Here is a 20,599-nt window from a genome sequence, read left to right on the forward strand (position 1 = left end):
CTCTCAGTTTTCGACATTCTATATTGTATTCTTTACGTTTATTGCCTTGAGCTCGACCTGTTGAGTTCGTCACCTCGTCCTTTGTACTCTTTTCCATATTAATAAAACATTAATATTCGTATATTATTATTCTAAATTATTAAACTGTTTCTTATACGACGTCTTTCTAAACCCCCTTTTCAAAAATATTTTATCGTTTCATCCTTTATTTGTGATTGTTGATCGATCCAAAAATCAACATCAACATTATCAAAGCTAGTTCATGTACTCATGTTATAGGACCACACTCACTTCTCTCTTTATATGACGTGGTTGGTGATGTGGTTAGCTTTTCTAACAAACGGTATTTGAAAATGACAAATCAGTTTTTTTTTCTTCGACTTTTATGTGCGATTTTTCATCGACTGGTCGTTTTTTCATAAATCAGAAGGCTTGAAACGGTAATTAAAACGACATGTGAAATTTTAGTTACAATGTATTTAAATAGTGAGATGAGAAAGATCTGAACCATCTATTCTAAGCTGATTAGACACTAATCTAATTGTGCTAATTATTCATTACTTAGTACAACGTACGTAGTTTTATAATTTAGGGGCAATTAGATCAGGAGATTTGTAATTAACTAGACCACTTTAAACATATGAGCCTATGTTTGACAATTTTTAGAGATATAGCCAAATGATTTATGTGGTAATAATTAAGGTCTGACTTGCCCTTATTTATTAATAAATTCGTCATTTTTTCTTTCCTATTTTTTTCAAATAATTTTTTTTTCATCAAAAATTCATATATTTCTCATACGAACTCGAAATTGGGTGATTTCAGATTCTACAAATTCGTGACGTCGAGATTTTCAAAAATAGACCCATTGTGTTTGATGAAAATTATATTTATGTCGATAATTTCAAAAAATTTCAGTTATTTCCATATTTAAGGTAGTAACGTGGTTTTTCTACATCTATGCTATTAAACGTGATTTTTCATCAAACACAATGGATCTATTTCGAGTTCATATGAGATAGATATGTTTTTTTTGAAGTTTTTATGTAAAAAAAATGTAGGAAAAAAGTAGGAGAGAGAAATGATGAATTTGTTAATAAATAAGGGCAAATCAGACTTTAATTATTGCCACATAAATCTGTTGGCTATTTCCCTAAAAGTTGTGAAACATAAGTTAAAAACAAATTTTATAATTTCATTTTGGCTATTTTGCTACACTGCCCTTAGATCACTAGCTCAATAATTCACCATCTTTTTAAAAATAGTCCAAGTTTTATTTTATTAAAAAAATAGCCCACTAGTCCCGCAATAATTAATTAACTAAAAAGTAAATTTAATTAAGTAAAGAGTTAATTTAGTTTAGTGCAGGCTTGATAAGTTTTTTTTTTTTTAATAAAATGAATTTAACTAGAATCTTAAAATGAGCTATGAAAATAATTAGTTGCAATAAGTTGTTGTATACTTCATATATTTTATTGAAATAATTATTGATCGAGTTCTCTATACACACTTAAGATGAAGTATTGGTAATAATAGAAAGTGCATGATAAACTATTGGTGTTTCTTTTTTTTTTTTTTGAAAGCAACTATTGGTGTTTCTATACGTTGGTTTATTTTGTTTGACTATATAAATTTTCGGTATACACAGTTAAATATACGAGACATAAATTATTTTCAAACAATCATATTGTAAAATAAAATAAATAAATAAAAAACTAATTAATCAAGAAACCAAGAGAATCTTCAGAAATAAATTAAAAGAATTTAATTAAAAGTCTTGAATTGCAAAACCACAAAAACAAAAGGGATGTGTAGTAAAGAGGGGTTTTTTTTATGCAAATTAAGTCCGGCCGTGTTATTGAGAGAGATAAGATATTTACTCTCAGATCGCGCTCTCTCTCCATTCGCTCAATCTCGCGGGATCAGCGATCGATCGAAGCTGAGTCCATCTACGACGACCTCCTGAATTCCGGTGACCTAGAGTCACAACACACACTCACTCGCATCACCCAGTGACTACAAAGACAAGTCCGTAAGCGCGACGAATCTTCTATATCGTCGATTGATTTGATTATTTCTTCGCTGATTTGATTCTTCTTGTTCGCTCGCTCTGTAGGATATCGTGATCGATGGATCAAGCCGAACTCACCACGGAACAGGTAAGTGTGTTAACGTGAATTGGATTTCGATCTTTCAGTTACAGAGAATTGACGACTGAGTGAAAATTGGGTGTTTGGTGTCGAAGGTTCTGAAGAGGGACATCCCATGGGAGACCTACATGACCACCAAGCTCATTACCGGGACCTGCCTTCAGCTCTTGAGGCGCTACGACAACAGATCCGATAGTTACAGAGCCCAATTGCTTGACGACGTAAATTTATTGGCTTTTTCTCTGGATCATGTTGATCCCCGAAGTTATCATCTTGATTTTCAATTTTGTGTTTGTGTGTTACAGGACGGCCCGGCTTATGTTCGTGTGTTCGTCAGCATATTGCGCGACATCTTCAAGGAAGAGACCGTGGAATATGTGTTGGCATTGATTGATGAAATGCTTGCAGGTACGGCATTCTAATTTCTTGCTGCAAATTTTTTATTATGTAACCATCGCTCTGAAAAACCCTAGAACTTAAAATTACCAGCCAAAGTAGCGCTAGGCCAATCTTGCATTTGATCGGAGAAAACGAAAACAGTATTAAGTAAATCAGTAGATCACACAAACAAACACTCGCTCAGTTGTTGGGTCAATTTTCCTCTGTAGCGAACCCCAAAAGAGCTCTGTTGTTCCATGACAAGTCGCTTGCTAGTGAGGATACTTATGAGCCTTTCTTAAGGTAAGTAACAGACATTCTTTTTCTTTCTAGTTACTGTAATGTAGAAACGCAAAATGATTATTTCAGTTTTCAGATTGCTCTGGAAAGGTAACTGGTTCATACAAGAGAAGAGTTGTAGGGTACTCGCAGCGATTGTGAGGTAATTTTTGCTTCCCGCTCTTTTTTTCTTTCTTTCTCAAACAAGTGGGTTGCTCGTCAGGGTCATAATTGTCCAAAACCGTTTTCATGGACTGTATTTAACCTTTGCCTCTTACCTGTGTATTATCTCGTGTTTGAACAGTGCTAGGCCCAAATCCCGCGATGGGATCAGTGCAAACGGGGAAGCCTCAAATTCAAAGGCGAAGTCCACTTCTATTGATGACGTGCTGAAAGGATTGGTCGAATGGCTCTGTGCTCAGGTGGGTTGCTTTCGCTCGATTTAATTATTATTTTTTTTTAATCAGTATTCAGTAAAGCATTGCACAAATACTAATGCTTGATCCAAATCGTATCGGAACAATGTCTGTGTGTTGTTGGAAAATACCTAGGTCAAAAATCTTTCTTATGATCTCCGTTTTCTTTTATACTTTTATTTCATATTAGGCTTTTGCCTATGTTTTGGAATTTTACTGTTACATATCCAATATCAGTATTGTAATTGAGTACGTATTTGCCCCTGAAATCACCCAATGTGGATCCTGTGGTACGAATAACAACCTGGTTGGAGAGTTATTTCCCTTGCCAAAGATATCGACAATGAAGGCCATTAGGCGAATGCTGGGATGTGTGGGTAGGTGCGGTCTTAGGTTCAAAATCTTGGGACTACTAGGAGGTATCTAGGTTGATATGTCAAGGTTCCGCGGGCTTAGTCGGGCAAAGCCCAGATACCCACAGTTATATGAAGAAAAAAATTGATCATGGTGTGAGTGTTCTAGTGTCATGATCCTAATATTCTGTGTTGTTTGTAGCTGAAGAAGCCTTCCCATCCTAGCCGTGGCATCGCATCTGCTGTCAGTTGCCTCGCAACACTCCTTAAGGAACCTGTTGTTAGATCATCGTTTGTTCAAGCCGACGGTGTAAAGCTGCTCGTTCCCTTGATCACTCCAGCATCCACTCAACAGTCTATTCAGGTAATAGTCAACCATAATATATATATATATATATATATATATATATATATATATTTATATATATACATCCAGGTCATTTCAGGTATTTGATTGATTAACCAAGCGTTTCTTTGTAACAGCTTCTTTATGAAACATGCCTTTGCATCTGGCTCTTATCCTACTATGAGCCTGCAATTGAGTATCTAGCAACTTCGAGAATCCTACCACGACTCATAGAAGTTGTGAAGAGTTCCACAAAAGAAAAGGTGAGCATCTTGTGTTTTTGGTGCAGACAATTTGTTCCTCATGCTGTATCTTCTTTAATGGTGCATAATTACAGATCTTACGCTTTACACTACCCTATAGTCGGCCAAATTTGTTATGTTATTTTCCTGTGTTTAATTTATTTACTGGTGGTAATTACAATGTTGTGGTAGGTTGTTCGAGTGGTTGTCTTGATCATTAGGAACTTGCTCTCCAAAGGGACTTTTGGTGCACAAATGGTAGACCTTGGTCTTCCACAAGTAGTTCAGAGTTTGAAAGCTCAAGCATGGAGTGATGAGGTGGGGTTTTAGAGTGTTGTAATGGATTCCTACAAAATGTCACCTTTTTTTTTTTTTAATTTATATATAGATGTGCTTGAATTCTAGTTTCTGACCATAATATATAGATATGATAACAGAGCTCAAAATTTTATTGGCTCCCATTAGTCATAATTGATGTGTACTAAAGACCGCTCTTGTACCATTCTCATCCACTCGTAACTTGCAGCAACTTTATAATAATAGAAAGAAAAAAAAAAAGAAAAAAAAAAACTAGTCTTCCATATCTTAGCAACGATTGATGTTTTTGACAGGATCTGCTGGAGGCCCTAAACAAACTGGAAGATGGTCTCAAGGATAACATAAAACAATTGAGCTCTTTTGAAAAGTACAAACAAGAGGTCCTCCTTGGCCATCTCGATTGGTCTCCCATGCACAAAGCTCCCGCATTCTGGCGCGAGAATATTTCGAGTTTTGAAGAGAATGATTTTCAGGTACTCACTCTCTCTATTTATTTTAGATATATTGTCTATTTGTTCCTAAATTATGGTCGTTGCGTCACTTTCCCTGCTGATTAGAAAAATTGTAAAAAAAAAAAAGTGGTCACTGGAAGTTAGAAGTATTATAACTTTAGTCATTCGCTTAATATGTTGACTGAAATGGTCAAACTACTTAATTGCCAAAAACAGCGAAGACCACGAAACCCAAAACCCATTAAATTTTATGGTTTTCAGTTCCGTGTCAAAATAAATATTTATACGGGGGGCTTTATTACTGAAATTTATCTTGTGGTGTAGATCTTGAGGGTTTTGATAACGATTCTGGACACGTCGAGCGATCCAAGAGCTCTGGCCGTGGCTTGCTTTGACCTGTCACAGTTCATCCAGAACCACCCTGCTGGCCGAGTGATAGTCACTGATCTCAAAGCCAAGGAACGAGTTATGAAGCTGATGAATCACGAGAGCGCCGAGGTGACTAAAAATGCCCTGCTCTGCATCCAGAGGCTTTTCCTTGGGGCCAAGTATGCCAGCTTTTTGCAGGTTTAATTATCCAGAATTCCAACCAAGAACAAGATGAAGATCAAGAACTGTATTTATTTTATTATATTGGCCACCTTCTCTTTCTGTAGATTACGACAATGTGGGGGTCTATTTATTTTTCTATACCCAAGTACGAGGAGTGTCGAGTTACGAATAAATATTTCCAAAATCTGTCGTCCGGGAATGGGAGGGCTCTTCTTTCCTTTGTTGCCCTCTTACATTATTTATTTATTTGTTTATTTTTCTTGCGAACTTGTTGCATCTAAATATGTTGGATGATTTTCAGCTGCGGAATTGAATAAAATGAAATAAAATTCGAGAGTGAGTGATTTGAAGTTTTGTTGGGATCAATCATTCAGACGGTTAATACTAACGAGTCTAGATTTCTCTTTCCCTTTTCTGTCTCCTCATTGTGCGTCTTCATTCAAATACAACGACTATGTCCCCAAATTCAAAAGAGTTTCTTGTTTTAATTATTTTCTAACTATTATAAAAAGAAGTTAGTTAGATGAATACCTACAATTATATGGTATTATTTCAAAAATTAACCTTTGCTTCTTATGTCCGATTATATGAAGAAATAATTAGGGGATTTTGATTTCAGGGTTTTGTAAGTTCGATGCTTGTTTGAGATAGAATTCGATGATGTTTCTATAATTCTGTTGATTGCTTGAAATATCCCTCTTTGTTTGATGTGTTGGGTCTGAATCCTCGTGGTTTTGGGGCTTCCGGATTGTTTAGGACGGAGATAATGAATGATGGATTTTGAAAGAAGACTCGTCAGGAAACTCAAGCGTGTCGATTCGCTCGATGGCAAGGCTTTAGAACTTTTTGGATGCTCGATGTTAGATTTTAATTTGATATTGAAGATTACTACTATTATTATTGTTATTATTATTATTATTTTAAATGTTGGATCTGAATTATTTGACATGAGATGTTTACAGTCCATTTGTAATTTGCATCGATAGATTAACAAACATGTCAATAAAACACTATATTTATTGACAAAAATGTGAATAATTATATGCATTTATTGACAAAAATGTTAATAGCAGAGTTAAACTGTAATGTTAATTTGATAAATTTCAAATTCTTAAATGGAACAATATTGAACATCCATAAAATAAATATTTAAGTTGCAAATATTTAAATATTGGGCCCTCCGGTGTCTCATTTTATCTTCGCCAATGGCACATTATTATTCACTCGGGCCTCGGTAGATCAAGCAAGAGTTATGAAGTATTTAGAGAAGTAAGTGTAATGGTCGGGCCAAGTGGTTAACGTTGGCAAGTCGGTGTGGTGTTCTACGATGACTTATGGCAAACTCGAACTTTCCGACTCAATGTGTTGAATATCCAAGTTGTTATCACAAGCAGGGTGTACCACTAGTCTCTTCGGTTCTCCAAAGTGTACCACTCTATTATATGTCCGATTTCGTATTCCTTAAGCGATATGTGAAGATTTTGATAGTTCTTGAGTAAGTTTTTGTGAGAGGGTTCTCAAGACAAAGGACAATTTTCTTGCTCTAAGAAAATGGGATGATTTGTTTCAACCCCCACGGTATGGAGTTAGCCCAAGTGATCCTTTCCCCCAAGACAAATCTAAACGCTCCTTAAAAAAAAAAAAAAAAATCTTGTAACCATATTATAATTTTATTTTCAAAATATTTTTTCTGATAACATACACTTTTGACACATTAGAAAGACCATTATTAAGAGATTTTTTTGGATTTCATCGACCACTGCCAGATTTCACCCGCAACAAAAAAAAGAAAAAAAAGAAAAGAGCAATAACAATTCTCTCAATCTGTTTGACACACCATTAATTGATCATTATCATTTAAATTAATAAATTAGATGTTTTTATGTGTTTTTTTGAACAAAAAAATCAGAAAACATTCAACTAAGTTATTTGGTATTTAAATGGTAAATTGGCCATTATTTTAATTCAAATTGGCACGATTAAATTTTTTGAACCTATTAGCTGTATACAAAAAATGCAGTGGATTAAAATTTTGAACATTTAGAATAATTATTTTGAAAATAATTAAGGTTATATTAATATTTTTACATTATAAGTGGCTAAAATGCACTCACTTATGAATCTTTGATTATTTTGTTAAAATTTGTAATTTTAAATGAGCTACTTTTTACAGGAAAAAAAAAATTAAAATAACACTAACTTTTTACACACACAAACACAAAAAAAAAAAAAAGCATTCACCTGATTTGAAATCTTAATTTAAATTGAATGGTCATTTATTGGAGTTTGGCGGTATAATCATGCGTGAGAGAAAATTGAAATTCAGAGCAGACTTAACAGAACTAAGGTGAAGGAGCGGAGTCGAAAATGGAAGGAAGCAAAAGTGAAGCGGTGTTCGATTCCATGGACGCTAACCCTAAGCTCTTCATCAACACTGTCCTTAACACCCTCGACGATTTGGTTGACGACGCTTTCGATTATTTTCTCCAGTATATCTCTCTCTCTCTCTCGTTTCCATTTCCATATCTTAAGAAATTCGTATTAACTGTACTTCTGATTGATTCAGACAGGCCTCATCTACTCTGAATACTAAGGACACCGATAGATCCCAGGATTTGTCTGAGGTATTTCTGCTGTGTGCGTGTGTGTGATTTTCACGAATATATTTTAAGAATTTCCATAGAATTTTGTTGGTTGATTCTTGTCTTTATTAGGTTTCTATGTATTTATTACTGAATACGGTTGTAGTGTTGGACATGACTCAAATTTCGGACCAGGTTTCTCAAAAAAGGAATACATGCCTGTGTATTTGTGAAATTGATGTGAATCGTTCATGGAGAAAGTTGAAGTCATTGGCTATTTGTGATTTTTGGCTGAAAGAAGATAATGGATTTTTGTTTGTGTGGAATGATGAAGCCAAGTGTTTAGCTGGGGTTGGATTATAACTAGAGTGCACTGATCAATCGGACCATTGTTTTGACTGGCTGTCTTTGTTTTCTTTGTAGGGCTTGGAAGTGCTACGGAAATCGATTCAATGCACATTGGACAGACGCGTATCTATGTGGGAAGAGTATTGCCTGAAATGTTGCTTTGACGTTCCTGAGGGTTTTTCAATGCCCAACACTGTATGTTCCTCATCGTTTGATATGCATTTACTCTCTCTCTCTCTCTCTCTCTCTCTCTCTCTCTCTGACTTTGATTTTTGGTTATTTGGTTTGCATAAATTGAGGTGTCTTCTGTCTTGGCATTAGTGGTCACATTCTGTATGGTTGTTTCAGAAATATTGTTTTCTGTTAGAAATATCGAATAATAACATTCTTGTGATTCTATGTGGACTATGACAATCCTAACATTCCAAATCCATATTATAGAAGACAAGGCAATAGTTGTTGGGTTCATGAACCATAACAACATAAATATTATGGAGTTCCCAACTTCCCACAGTGCAGTTTATTGAAGTGTACTATTGATTTGTGTTTACATCAATTTCATGGAAAGACTGATGATTTAGCCTAGCCTTTGGTATGGTTGATATGCTCTTATGCATTTCACTTCCTTATTTTTTGCAACCGGAGATTGTTTTCGTACTCATATCATTGTCTTTGATAATCTGCAAAGCAATAGATATAGAAGAGTGTGTTGTATATGACTTTAGAACTTTTCTGCTTGAGTATTCACTGCTATGATTAATTGGATTTTTTTTTCCTCTTCTTTCTGCTGTGTATTCTGACAATATGTTCTGTGTCACCAGGTTGGTGGGTACTATAATGCAATATAGTCTTATATGAACATTTGATAATATTGCCTAATAGGTATAGTGAAATTTAAAGCAATCACTGGGAAATTTGCACATATCTAGCATATACATCTTGATCCTGAAAACATCCAGTGGAGGGTATTCATATGTAAAACTAGTCCCTCAGTACATATCGAAGCTAAATTTAAGCATTTCTTTATCAGGATGAATCAAACGATAACAATTCAGTTTGTCTAGATGCACTGTGTGATCCAGGTCTTGATGCTGAGCTAGATTCATTGAGAAACAAGATCTCTGCGGTAAATAATAAACTATTTGCTTTTTTGAAATACATGTTACATTGTCTCTCTTTTCTCTTGTTTATATAGCATTGAATCTCTTTTGTTGTAATTTGTAACGGAACTTCGATGTAAAGGTTAGCAAGGACACTGCTGCTATTAACAGAGAGCTCCGAACTTTGGAGAAGCAGTCTGTTGCCGAGGGACATTTCACTGAGCTGATTACTGAGGCAATGAAATCATATGACCAGACATTTTTCAATCAAATGTTTGAAGGTAATAACACAACATGAGTTCCTAGAATGGAGTCATATCTCAGCATTCTAAAATATGATTTTACATTTCTTCATAGTGTTGATAACTCTTACAATAGAAGGATCTGAAATCTCAATTTTCCTTATTTAAAGTCCTTCCACCTCTGTTTCACCTATTCAATTCAATTTAGTACCTAGCAAATCGAGTTTTTCTAGCTTAAGATAATTGGGAATTTCTGATGTATTATTTACTGAAATTGAATACATATTTATACACATATAGTTGAGAATATATTAGGAGATCTGAAGCTCTAGAAACGACTACTTTGTATCTCCACAATATAAATACAATTATTGAATGGGATGACCTTAGCTAAAAAATGTGCATTCAATTAAACTTATAAAATAATATGAACGAATAATTCACTCAGCTCTTATTTATTTATTTAATTGTTATTTTGTAACTTGTATTATGATTTCCTCAAGTATATATGTTCAACCGATACTTTGTATACATTTGATCATATCCACATTATATTGTTATTTCATTTTGTTTTAAACCCAAAGAGCGCAAACAACAAATTACAGGAAACAATAGGGTTTGATATACTCTCTGGATACTTCTGTTGCTGAACCAATGCCATAGGGCGTGTGAAGTATTACACTATTTAAAAATAAAAAATAATGTGAATGATTCTAGACTTTTGTCTGGTATATGTTTTCTACAAGTAAAATGCTGAATTGGTTTTTTATTTTCTTCCTGCAGAGATGGCAAAAACAGTATGCGAGTTGAAAACAAAAGCGAGAAAGTTGAAGAAAAGAAGAGACGATAATAATGGCATTGGAGCAAATGAGAAGCTTAAGATACTACAGGGAGACTCCTTTTTGTTGGATCAGAAAAATGGTATTCATTACATTTATCTTTATTGTTTCTATTTCCTACAATCGGGATAATCTGTTTGTTTTATTGTTATCTTATAATATTTCCATGTTCTTGCTCGACAGTCTTCATTGATGCTAAATTGGAAGATCTTCAAGAGTTTTTGGCCAAAATGAAGAAAATCCAAGCTTGACCTTGTAAATGTCCCTATTGTAATATGGTAGTTATGCTCCTACTAGCCATTTGTAAGATTAGGTAATTTGAGGTACTTTTAACTCGGTATTTGTGAATTGTACGTGGTTTTTTGTTTTTGTTATTTGTTTTGAAAATTATATGTTAAACAAGATATAAATATATTGTGATATTTTTTTTTGGGTATTGAACCCACGACCTTCGCACATGAACTGGTGTGTAATTACCACTAGGCTAACATAAGTATCACATATATTGTGATATTTAAACTGTAGACGTATTTCTTTGTTTTTTTGGCTAATCCTCTTAGTTTAGTTTGCATTAAATTTAAAATAAATGTCTTACTTATTTTTTGGATTAAAAAATCTTATTTTAAAAACTAATTTGATGACTTATTTGCAATGACTATTTTTTTTTCCTCAATTAATATATGTATGTTTTTATTGGAGAAAATGATCTAACCACTGTTTTGTTGGAAAAAATAAGAGAATTTTATTAAGAGTACGTGTGAAAAAAAAAAAAACACATAAAATCTTGGTTTATAAAATGGTCTGCCTAAATCCCGGCTAAGAATAGAAAGAACAAGAATATTTGGCTCTGTTTGGTAAGTAATTCAAAAACAGTTTTTGACTTTTCAAGTCATTAAAATAGAAAACAAAAAATAAAATTGATGTTTGGTTACAATTTCCTAGTAATAGTTTTTGAAAAGTACTGAAGTTGTTTTTAAAATATACAAAGAAAGTTGAAAATAATAAATCGGTGTTTTGTAAAACACTTTTCATTTCTCTCTCAACATATACCCTCTGCAGTATTCACGTCCATGGCTCTAGTAGAGAGAGAAAGAGAGCGTTCATAGCTCTAGAGAGAGAGAAAGAGAGCAGAGAGAGAGAGCGTCCGGGTCACCGCCGTGGAGAAGCCGATCGGTCGCCGGGTCGCCGCCGCGGAGAAGCGCCGCCGCAGAGAAGCCCTCGGTCGTCGGGTCACCGCCGCCAAGCCTCACCATCGCCGCCACCTTATCTCTCTCTCCTTCTATCTCCTTCTTCATCGCCGTGGAACGAACCCGGGCGCGCGACCGCCGAGCCTCATCGAGCGCGCGACCGCCGTGAAGGCTGAGCCACCGCGAGTTGGAGAGGACGCCGGCGAGTGAGAAGGTGAACGCCGAGCCTCATCGAGCGCGCGATTGTCGTGAAGGCTGAGCCGCCGCGAGTTGGAGAGGACGCCGGCGAGTGAGAAGGTGAACGCCGGAGGGGTTCAATTCCTCCAGAAACGAGGTGAGGTTTTTTTTCCCGAATTGAAATTCAAGATGTTAGAGGTTTTGGATTTGGGGCTTTTCTTAATCTGAGTTGTTTATGAGCAATTGATTGAGGTTAATGGTTGGTGGAGCTTGATAATCGATGTTGATGATTTGAAATTTAGAAATTGAACTCGAATTTGGTTGGGTTTTGTTGTTATAGCCGTGTGACTAATCTTGGCTGTGTGTTTGTTGTGGCCGTGGGCTTGGTTTTGGCTGTGTGTTTCGGTTTGTGACTTGTCTTGGCTGTGTGTTTGTTGTGGCCGTGTGACTTGTCTTTGGCTGTGTGTTTGTTGTGGCCGTGGGCTTGGTTTTGGCTGTGTGTTTCGGTTTGTGACTTGTCTTGGCTGTGTGTTTGTTGTGGCCGTGTGACTTGTCTTGGCTGTGTGTTTGTTGTGGCCGTGAGCTTGGTTTTGGCTGTGTGTTTCGGTTTGTGACTTGTCTTGGCTGTGTGTTTGTTGTGGCCGTGTGACTTGTCTTGGCTGTGTGTTTGTTGTGGCCGTGGGCTTGGTTTAGTTACTCGGATTCGGGTTATGTTTACTTTTGAATTGGTTCGGGTTTGAGATGTCGGGTTTTGGATTTTGGAATTGATACGAGTTTGAAATTGTGAAATTGACTCGTTATCGGATTCGATGACTTGATTACAGATTTGGACGAACGAGCAGGAACCGGCAGAGTCGAAGGCAACGAAGCCGGAGTTTGAAATTTTCCTTAAAAAACACAACCTTTATCTCTCAATGATTAATCACAACGTAACGTAATGTAGTGACGCACTTCAACAAAAATATTTTCCTTAAAAAAAATAAAGTAAAAAGATGATAATTTGTAGAGCTCGCGAAAATAATTTGTAAATATATAATATTTCTCGCACTTAAATTTTTAGAGACGCTTTCAAAAACAAAATAAAAAATTTAGAGACATATTAACAAAAAAAATCTCCCCAAATGTGCCGACTCATTACAGTCTCTTCTTCTTCTTCCCTAACTCAAACACCGCTCACTGACAAATCTCTCTCTTTTCAATCTTGTACGAAATTGCACATCAACCCCAAAATGTTCTCGAAATTCCAAAAGGCATCAGATAAGCTTCGTTTATTCGTACACACCAGAGCCAACGGTTCGTCGTTCGGATCGACCATGTCCACGACGACGAGCAAGAAGAGCTCGCCCGTAATCCAAGACCTCTACGACCTCTGCAAAAATACGTTTTTGCCCTCCGTCTCTCATCTTTCTCCGTCCTCTAGCTCTGTCCAGACGATATGTTCTCTTTTGGGTATTTCGCTCTCTCATCTCATGCACTATTTCTTTTCCGCATTTGTATTTTTATTTTGGTGAATTTAGGTGAAATTATATTTGGAATTTCGGTGGTTTGAAGTGATTGATTGGTAAAAGCTCAGTCTAGTGTTGTTCATATATATTTATATGGTCAGCAATTTATTTGATGATCCTTAGTGCTGAATGTGATTGATCGAAATGGACATGTCACAATGTTTTGGAACAGCAATGTACCAGGAAAATAATTGAACTTTTTTACTTTGAGCATGAAATGCTGTTGAAATTAAGAAATTGCAGCTTTCTGGGATAGTCCCTAAGGGTGGTTGGCATTAGGTTTGTTCTAATTAGTTTAAACAAACGAATTATCCGAAAATTCTAATCTTTTTTGTTTTTCTAAGTACGAAGCTAATCAATAGACGGTTAATAGAATGTCAACGCTTCGAAGATGATATGATGCTCAGTTGTGGCTAATTATAAAGCGCCACTCTCGTTTTTGGATTGTTTTGTATGAAGCTTTTAGAGATCTGTCTAACCATATGCCAGGTTTCTTTGAGGTTTTTTTTTTTTTTTTTTTGGTGGTAGTAAAATTCTTTACTAATTCATTATAAATTGTATCATCATAACTGGCTGGTGATTTTATTCGCGGAACTTAAAGCTGAAGTGCAAACTAAACAATCATTCGCTTTTATGTTTCTAATTAGACTCGGTGATTTTTTTTACAGATACGGTGGGTCCCGCAGATGTTGGACTTAAAGAAGATAATCCAGATGTCGATAATGGCCATGGATTTGGTCCTATTTCGCTAAATAGGATTGCCCGATGGTCACAGCCAATCACATTCCTGGATATATTTGAGTCTGATCGTTTCACGGTAAATTATAATCTCTCTTTGGTATCTGTCCCGTATCGTTCTATGCAAAGCTTTTGATTGAGTCGAGCCGTGAATCAAAAGAGTCAAACTAGTAAACATGAGTGCTAAAAACTTCAGCTTTATCTGTAAAGAGGCTTTTGCCTTATTCAATATATATACTAGGAGGTTACTGTTTCAAAAAAAAAAAAAAAAAAAACTTCAGCTTTATTAGATCATTTAGTGTTAGAACAACACCAGTTGCTGAGCATGCATATGTATTTATCTTAAAAAAAATGGATGAGTTTTTAGAAATTCTCGTTTTACCTAACTTAGAAAAGTGGCATATACTTCTAATTTTGAAAATGTTTCAATGTCAGAACCGATTATGTGGCAGTTATTTCCGTTTCTACTTTCTATAATGAGGTTTATTAAACTATTGGGCTCCGGGTTTTTGTGTGATGAGTGTTTATCTCGTGTCGTTTTGTTTATTTTTTTCCTTCAGCTTTTTTCTTTGTAAGAATGTTTTCATGATCAATAAGTTAAAAAAAAAAAAAAAAAAATCCTTGGATGGTTCTGTATAAAAACGTAAAATAGGAAGGAGATCATTAGGAACACTGCTAATGAATATTATTCATCCGTCGTCAAACGTCAGAAAACTAATCTCCTTTTATATTGTTTACATCAGGGAAATAAAAAAAAAGAAAAAGAAAAAATAAAAAAACTAACTAACTGAATATCCCAAAAATAATCAAGCTAAGTACTTATCCAGAAAACAATAGTTATAATAATCTATATCACTATTTGATAAACGTTTGTAGAAACTGGGTTGGTCCCATTTTTTTCTCTCGATAAATGTTTGGTATTACTACTTTTACTTGTGTAACAAGTAATTGATTTTTGACGCAGATGTGTATATTTTGTTTCCCTAGCTCATCAGTCATACCACTCCACGACCATCCTGGGATGACCGTGTTTAGCAAAATCCTCTACGGCTCTTTGCACGTAAAAGCCTATGACTGGGTTGACCCTCCTTTCCCAGAAACCAAGGGTCAACTTTCCTTTCAAGGTCTCTCTCTTCTCTTTTGTCCTTTTCCTCGGTTTAACTGGCTGTGAATGGAAAGTCCGATAGTTTCTCTTCCGAGGCTTCTTCTTCGAATTTTCTTTTGAAGCTTCTAATACCCAAGTGATCTATAGTACTGTTTAGGGTAATTAAGCTTCTAATAAGTGACTGTCTTTTTTTTTTTTTTTTTTTTTTTTTTGCAGGAAGACTGGCGAAACTAGTAAAAGATGAGGTCGTGACAGCACCGTGTGACACGTCGGTTTTGTATCCAAAAAGCGGAGGAAATCTCCATTGCTTCACTGCAATCACACCCTGTGCCGTTCTCGACATTCTCGCCCCGCCTTACAGAGAAGACATGGGCAGAGGATGCACATATTTCACCGACTATCCTTATGCCTCGTATGGTCAGTCACTAAAAGAATATATTATTTACACAGGCTCTCTGAGGACCACTGTTTAACGGGAAATGTCGATGCAGCCCCCAGGAACGGTGCTCGGATAAAAGACGGAAAAGAAGAGGATTATGCGTGGCTTGTTGAGGTCGAAACACCTGAGAATCTGTATATGCGCCAGGGGAGATATGTTGGTCCAACCATTCAGGTTTGATTAATGAAATAATTATTTTTGAGAATGATTCTGGAAATCGTAAAGAGCTTTAAGTTAATTTTTTTAGTTTGTTAGCACTAGCAGTGGATTGTTTCCTTTAGCTGCTTGTAACATTAGTCAATTGAGAAGCGGTTTGTTGCAAAAAGGGCCAATTTCTCATTCTGAAGTGTTCTTCAATTGACTACACAGAATAGAAGAGTCACTCCTTTTGCGACTTGCTTTAAAATCTTACGAATTTCAGTTTCTTTACTTGAAACAAAACAATAAACAATATATATTTGGCAACATGACAAAAAATAAAATAAAAAATCGTAAGAGAATTTGTGTATCTGGAAAAGGATGTAATTGGCAACATGACAAAAATTAAATAAAAATCAATAGAACCATTTTCTATGAAAGAACAAAACTTGCTTCACTTGTATTTAGGGTTCAAAATGAAGATAATTTTAAATAAAATGAAAAGATAATAATTTATTCCTTATTAGCAAAAACCCTAAATATCTAACCTATTCTGTTCCTCTCAAAACTCTATGCAGATTATTCATATAAAAGAAAGAAAAGAAGATTAATATTCAACCATTTTTAATAAAAAAGATATTTCTCTATCAATACTCATGGTGATCTGAAAGCTTCACCGGCGTAACGCACATTTCCAAGCTCCTCTTCAATTCGGAGAAGCTGAGACCAAAGGTAAAAAAAAACAGAATCAAAATGAGGGTTGACATAAGCTATAAAATTTACACAACTCCTAAAGACACAACAATAAGAGACGGAACAGTTTTTATCTGATTTAATAGCATTTATGTGTATGAAGAAATGTTATGATCATTTCAGATAGTCAATAATTAAGTTAAATGATTAGAGCTAAAATCATGACGGGGATGAGAACAAGTTGAAGTTTTTTTTTTTTTTTTTTACCTGATTGTACTTTGCCAACCGCTCACTTCGGCATGGCGCTCCAGTCTTGATCTACACAAAAGAATATGCAATGATCAGCGACGCAGCTATTTATGACAATACATGAATAAACAAACCGATATTCGAGAGTTCAATCAAGAAACCTGTCCACTGGCCAAGCCAACAGCTAGATCGGCGATGAAGTTGTCCTCAGTTTCTCCGCTGCGATGGCTAACCATAACACCCCAACCCGCGGCCTTTGAGTCGAGCGCTGCTTGAATAGATTCAGTAACTGAACCAATCTGGTTTACCTGTAGAGTTCATCAAAGGACAAAAAAGGTCAAAATTCTAGTCATTAAAGTCGGGTTATGTAGATGTTGATTTTCTTGCCTTTAAAAGTAGAGCACTGCAAGCCTTCTTCTGAATCGCTTCGGCGATTCTCTTCGGGTTGGTGACCAACAAGTCGTCTCCGACGATCTGGGTATCGACAGAGGACTGCAGCGAAGCCCACGAGCTCCAATCGTCTTGATCGAAAGGGTCTTCAATGGATACGATGGGGAAGTCTTTGATGAACTTCTTGTAGAGGTCGCACAGGCTCTGCGCCGACAAGGCTTGGTCTCCTTTGTTTCCTTTCTTTTTGTAGTTCAAATCGTATCTCCCGTCTTTCATCAGAAACTCCGAAGCCGCGACATCCATTCCTATTTTGATCTGCACCACTAAAACGTGAATACGGGCACACAGAAAAATTACCCTACAATAGAAACTCGAAGGAAAAACCATTTACCTTGCCAGTGTAACCAGCTTCTTCAATTGCATCTATGAGCAGAACAAGCCCTTCTCTGCTGTCCTGAACATTCGGGGCAAAACCGCCTTCATCTCCCACATTGCAAGCATCTTGGCCATATTTTTTCTTGATGATTCCTTTCAGAACGTGGTAAACTGTTTCGACAAAACAATAAACGCATAAACATATAATCCCGAAGCCAGATAGCCATTATAAACCTGAAGTTTGACATTCTAAAATACCTCTCAATTCAATTATCGTATACGTTTCTCTAAAAATAACAATTAAGACAAAAAGATTATCCAAATTGTAAAAACACTGACCTTCGCTGCCCATGCGAAGTGCCTCGGAGAACGAGGCGGCTCCAACAGGCAAGATCATGAATTCTTGCATAGCAAGGTTGTTTCCGGCGTGGCTACCTCCATTGATCACATTGAAAGCAGGGACGGGCATAACAAGCTCTTTCGTTCCAGAAAGATGCTGAATGTGCTTGTACAACGCCACTCCCTTTGCTCCAGCACCGGCTCTACACACGCTCAGAGACACTCCCAGAATTGCATTTGCCCCTAATTTCGACTTGTTTGCTGTCCCGTCGATTTCGAGCATCACAGCATCCACATCGGCCTGGTTTCTGTTTGGAGTAGCCAAAAGAGAGAGGTCAAAATTTTATAATTTGGCCGGAAAATACGAGGCCAATTTAAAATCATGTCAGAAATTGACGAAAATTGTTGAAAAAAAAATCCTTGTTTACTAGCCCTCACCATACTTTCTCCTCCAATCTCAAATCTTTTTTTTTCCCTCAAATTTGTCCTCAAGCACAAAAAACAAAAACTAATTTGGTTACTGGTCATGTAGTTGGTAGTTCCAAGTTAAAGCTTGGATTGATTGTATTATTCGTACACTCTCTTTGTCTTTTATTGATGATTTTTAATAGCAAATTTATTTATTTCTTTTCCACAAAAGAAAATAAAACTTTTACAGGTTGTACTTCCGCTGTAGTTAGAGGAGAGAGCCTTTTGCTAATTCTTTTCCCCATATTTTTACTTCTGCTATAAAAATAAATAAAGATATTTATCTTTGGAATAACTGAGCAAAAAACAGAACTCCACGCACATATCTATAACGCTTTGAATTTTTTCTTCTTTTTTTTTTTTAAACTTTGATACGTTTTTAATATTAAAAAAAAACCCTAATAATGGTTAGTATCATAATCGCAATCAATTAAATCTGTTAAGATTGAGTACTTAGCGGGTCTTAATTCACAAACACAGTGAGTCAACTCCACTCAATGCGAGAAAAATTATTGACGTGACAGGAATAACGAACATAGTCAATGACTCGAAAACGATTAACAACTTCAGTATTTTATTGACGTGACGAGAAGTAAATTTGTGACAAATTAATTTTAAACTTTTCTTTTATAATAAAATCGATCAAAGAACAGGAAAAAAAAAAAGCTAACCTGACATCGACGCCAACAAGCTTGGGACCGAGAATCTCATTGATGTTCTTGACAGCTTTGAGGACTCCTTTTCCGCCATAGACGCTCTTATCACCGTCCCTAAGCTCCAAGGCCTCGTAGATCCCGGTCGACGCGCCGCTCGGAACCGCCGATCGGTAGACGCTATCGCCGGCGAATAGATCGACCTCGACCGTCGGATTGCCTCTGCTGTCGATGATCTGACGCGCGCGGACGGACTTCACGGCGTGATCCTTGGCAGCCGAAGCCGCAGAAGACGGCGCAACGGCGACGGAGCACCGGACGGCGGGGTAGCGCCGGGAAGATGAAGCGATCGGAGCGGCGAAGAGGAGCTTCTTCGGCGACGGAGTCGGAGAAGAGGAGAGGAAGGGCTTTTGGATGAGAGCGTTAGTGGAGGATTGAGAAGCCAATGCCATATTTTTTTAATTTTTTTTTTTTAGTTTGGGAAGAGGAAAAGCTGAGAGGGGTTTTTATGAGTGTTGGAAAGTCCGCTCTAAAGAGGCGATGGAATCAGCGAAGGAGGCTTTTGGTAGTTGTTGAGAGACACACTTCAAGAGAGGAGAAAAACGTAGGTTAGGTGAGTGCATGTAGAGACATTTGTTTGATCTTTTTTTCTCTTTTATCATTATATTATTCTATTTTATTTTTGTTATATTATTATTTTATAACTGAATCTCAATGGGATGCGTGTGTTTTTTTTTGTTTTTGTTTGAGCCACGTGTTTTGTTTAATTTTTTTTTTTTTAAGGAGATGTGTTTTAAACTTAAAAATGTTCTTCCAAGGTGTTTTCACCTTTTCTTTTTAACCTCCATCAAGTGCCATTTTAAAAACTTAAAAAAATGTGTTATTTACAAAAAAAATACCTTATCCGATAAAGAAATAGAATAACTTCAAATCAAAATTGAAAAAAAGGGGAGCCTTGAAAGGATATTTTAAGTGAGATAGAGTAGTTGATGACGAGAGTTAGAAATATGGGGATTGGAATTTGAGATTTTTTTTTTACATGTGAGCCTTGAGTGAGTAGAAGGAAGAGGAATCGAATTGAGAGATTAGTCGGTGATGATGTAGTGAAAGGTGGGATTAAATCCCTTGCTAAATGGGCTTTGATGAGCCCGTGAAAGAATCGTCGGCCTCTTTGAAATAAAACGCCCGCGTTCTTCTTGGGCTAGGAATAGAGGCCCACGCGGATGAAGAGTAGGAAGTCAACGATAGCCCAAATACTCGGTCAAATCCAGGAAGCGTAGACACAATTGCAAGGAGAAGATTATGTGGAGCAAGCAGGAGAGTGGAAAGAACCGGCTATAGCCACCTCATCTTCCTATCTTTTTAGGATCTAGGAATTTAAATCTTTTTGTTGTCCATAGATAAGCATGTATCAATAAGAAAATGTACGTTACTTTGGTTCACACAAAATATACATTACAATCTCAATATTCATTGTTCTACTTGCAAATTTATTCTTCTCAATTTATTATTCTCGCACTTTATTTCTATCTTTGTCTTCAGTTCT

General features: G+C 36.2%; 4 protein-coding genes across 5 annotated transcripts; 3 read left to right on the forward strand and 1 right to left on the reverse strand.

The window, feature by feature from the left end:
* Positions 1 to 1,823: 1,823 nt before the first annotated feature.
* Positions 1,824 to 5,836, forward strand: LOC149384136 (vacuolar ATP synthase subunit H family protein). 2 transcript variants are annotated; one of them, XM_089628822.1, is made up of 12 exons: positions 1,824 to 2,028; positions 2,117 to 2,159; positions 2,246 to 2,371; positions 2,456 to 2,558; positions 2,759 to 2,831; positions 2,905 to 2,970; positions 3,112 to 3,229; positions 3,779 to 3,940; positions 4,060 to 4,185; positions 4,357 to 4,482; positions 4,776 to 4,955; positions 5,259 to 5,836. In XM_089628822.1, the coding sequence occupies exons 2-12, from the start codon at positions 2,130 to 2,132 to the stop codon at positions 5,505 to 5,507; spliced, it is 1,359 nt and encodes a 452-aa protein (XP_089484948.1). In that variant the 5' UTR covers positions 1,824 to 2,028; positions 2,117 to 2,129; the 3' UTR covers positions 5,508 to 5,836. The 2 variants fall into 2 exon arrangements, with proteins under 2 accessions (XP_089484948.1, XP_089484949.1); XM_089628823.1 differs by having other exon boundaries at positions 1,825 to 2,032.
* A 1,914-nt stretch (positions 5,837 to 7,750) lies between these two features.
* On the forward strand, positions 7,751 to 10,998 carry MIS12 (minichromosome instability 12 (mis12)-like protein). The gene is made up of 7 exons (XM_089629272.1): positions 7,751 to 7,975; positions 8,053 to 8,110; positions 8,492 to 8,611; positions 9,447 to 9,542; positions 9,659 to 9,797; positions 10,542 to 10,679; positions 10,781 to 10,998. The coding sequence occupies exons 1-7, from the start codon at positions 7,854 to 7,856 to the stop codon at positions 10,846 to 10,848; spliced, it is 741 nt and encodes a 246-aa protein (XP_089485398.1). The 5' UTR covers positions 7,751 to 7,853; the 3' UTR covers positions 10,849 to 10,998.
* Positions 10,999 to 11,670: 672 nt separating this feature from the next.
* Positions 11,671 to 16,225, forward strand: LOC149384138 (2-aminoethanethiol dioxygenase, putative (DUF1637)). Its single transcript, XM_089628403.1, has 6 exons — positions 11,671 to 12,118; positions 12,786 to 13,410; positions 14,135 to 14,283; positions 15,169 to 15,328; positions 15,526 to 15,726; positions 15,801 to 16,225. Exons 2-6 carry the CDS (start codon positions 13,083 to 13,085, stop codon positions 15,926 to 15,928), a joined length of 966 nt encoding a protein of 321 aa, XP_089484529.1. The 5' UTR covers positions 11,671 to 12,118; positions 12,786 to 13,082; the 3' UTR covers positions 15,929 to 16,225.
* Positions 16,226 to 16,321: 96 nt separating this feature from the next.
* On the reverse strand, positions 16,322 to 19,659 carry ENO1 (enolase 1). Its single transcript, XM_089628402.1, has 7 exons — positions 19,072 to 19,659; positions 17,933 to 18,240; positions 17,610 to 17,764; positions 17,216 to 17,533; positions 16,990 to 17,136; positions 16,847 to 16,897; positions 16,322 to 16,606 (listed from the first exon to the last, which is right to left on the reverse strand). Exons 1-7 carry the CDS (start codon positions 19,503 to 19,505, stop codon positions 16,541 to 16,543), a joined length of 1,479 nt encoding a protein of 492 aa, XP_089484528.1. The 5' UTR covers positions 19,506 to 19,659; the 3' UTR covers positions 16,322 to 16,540.
* Positions 19,660 to 20,599: the final 940 nt, after the last annotated feature.

This window comes from Urtica dioica, chromosome 10 (assembly GCF_054948205.1).
Source record: "Urtica dioica subsp. dioica isolate 48M chromosome 10, U.dioica_male_clone48M_v1_H2, whole genome shotgun sequence".
Taxonomy (NCBI): domain Eukaryota; kingdom Viridiplantae; phylum Streptophyta; class Magnoliopsida; order Rosales; family Urticaceae; genus Urtica; species Urtica dioica.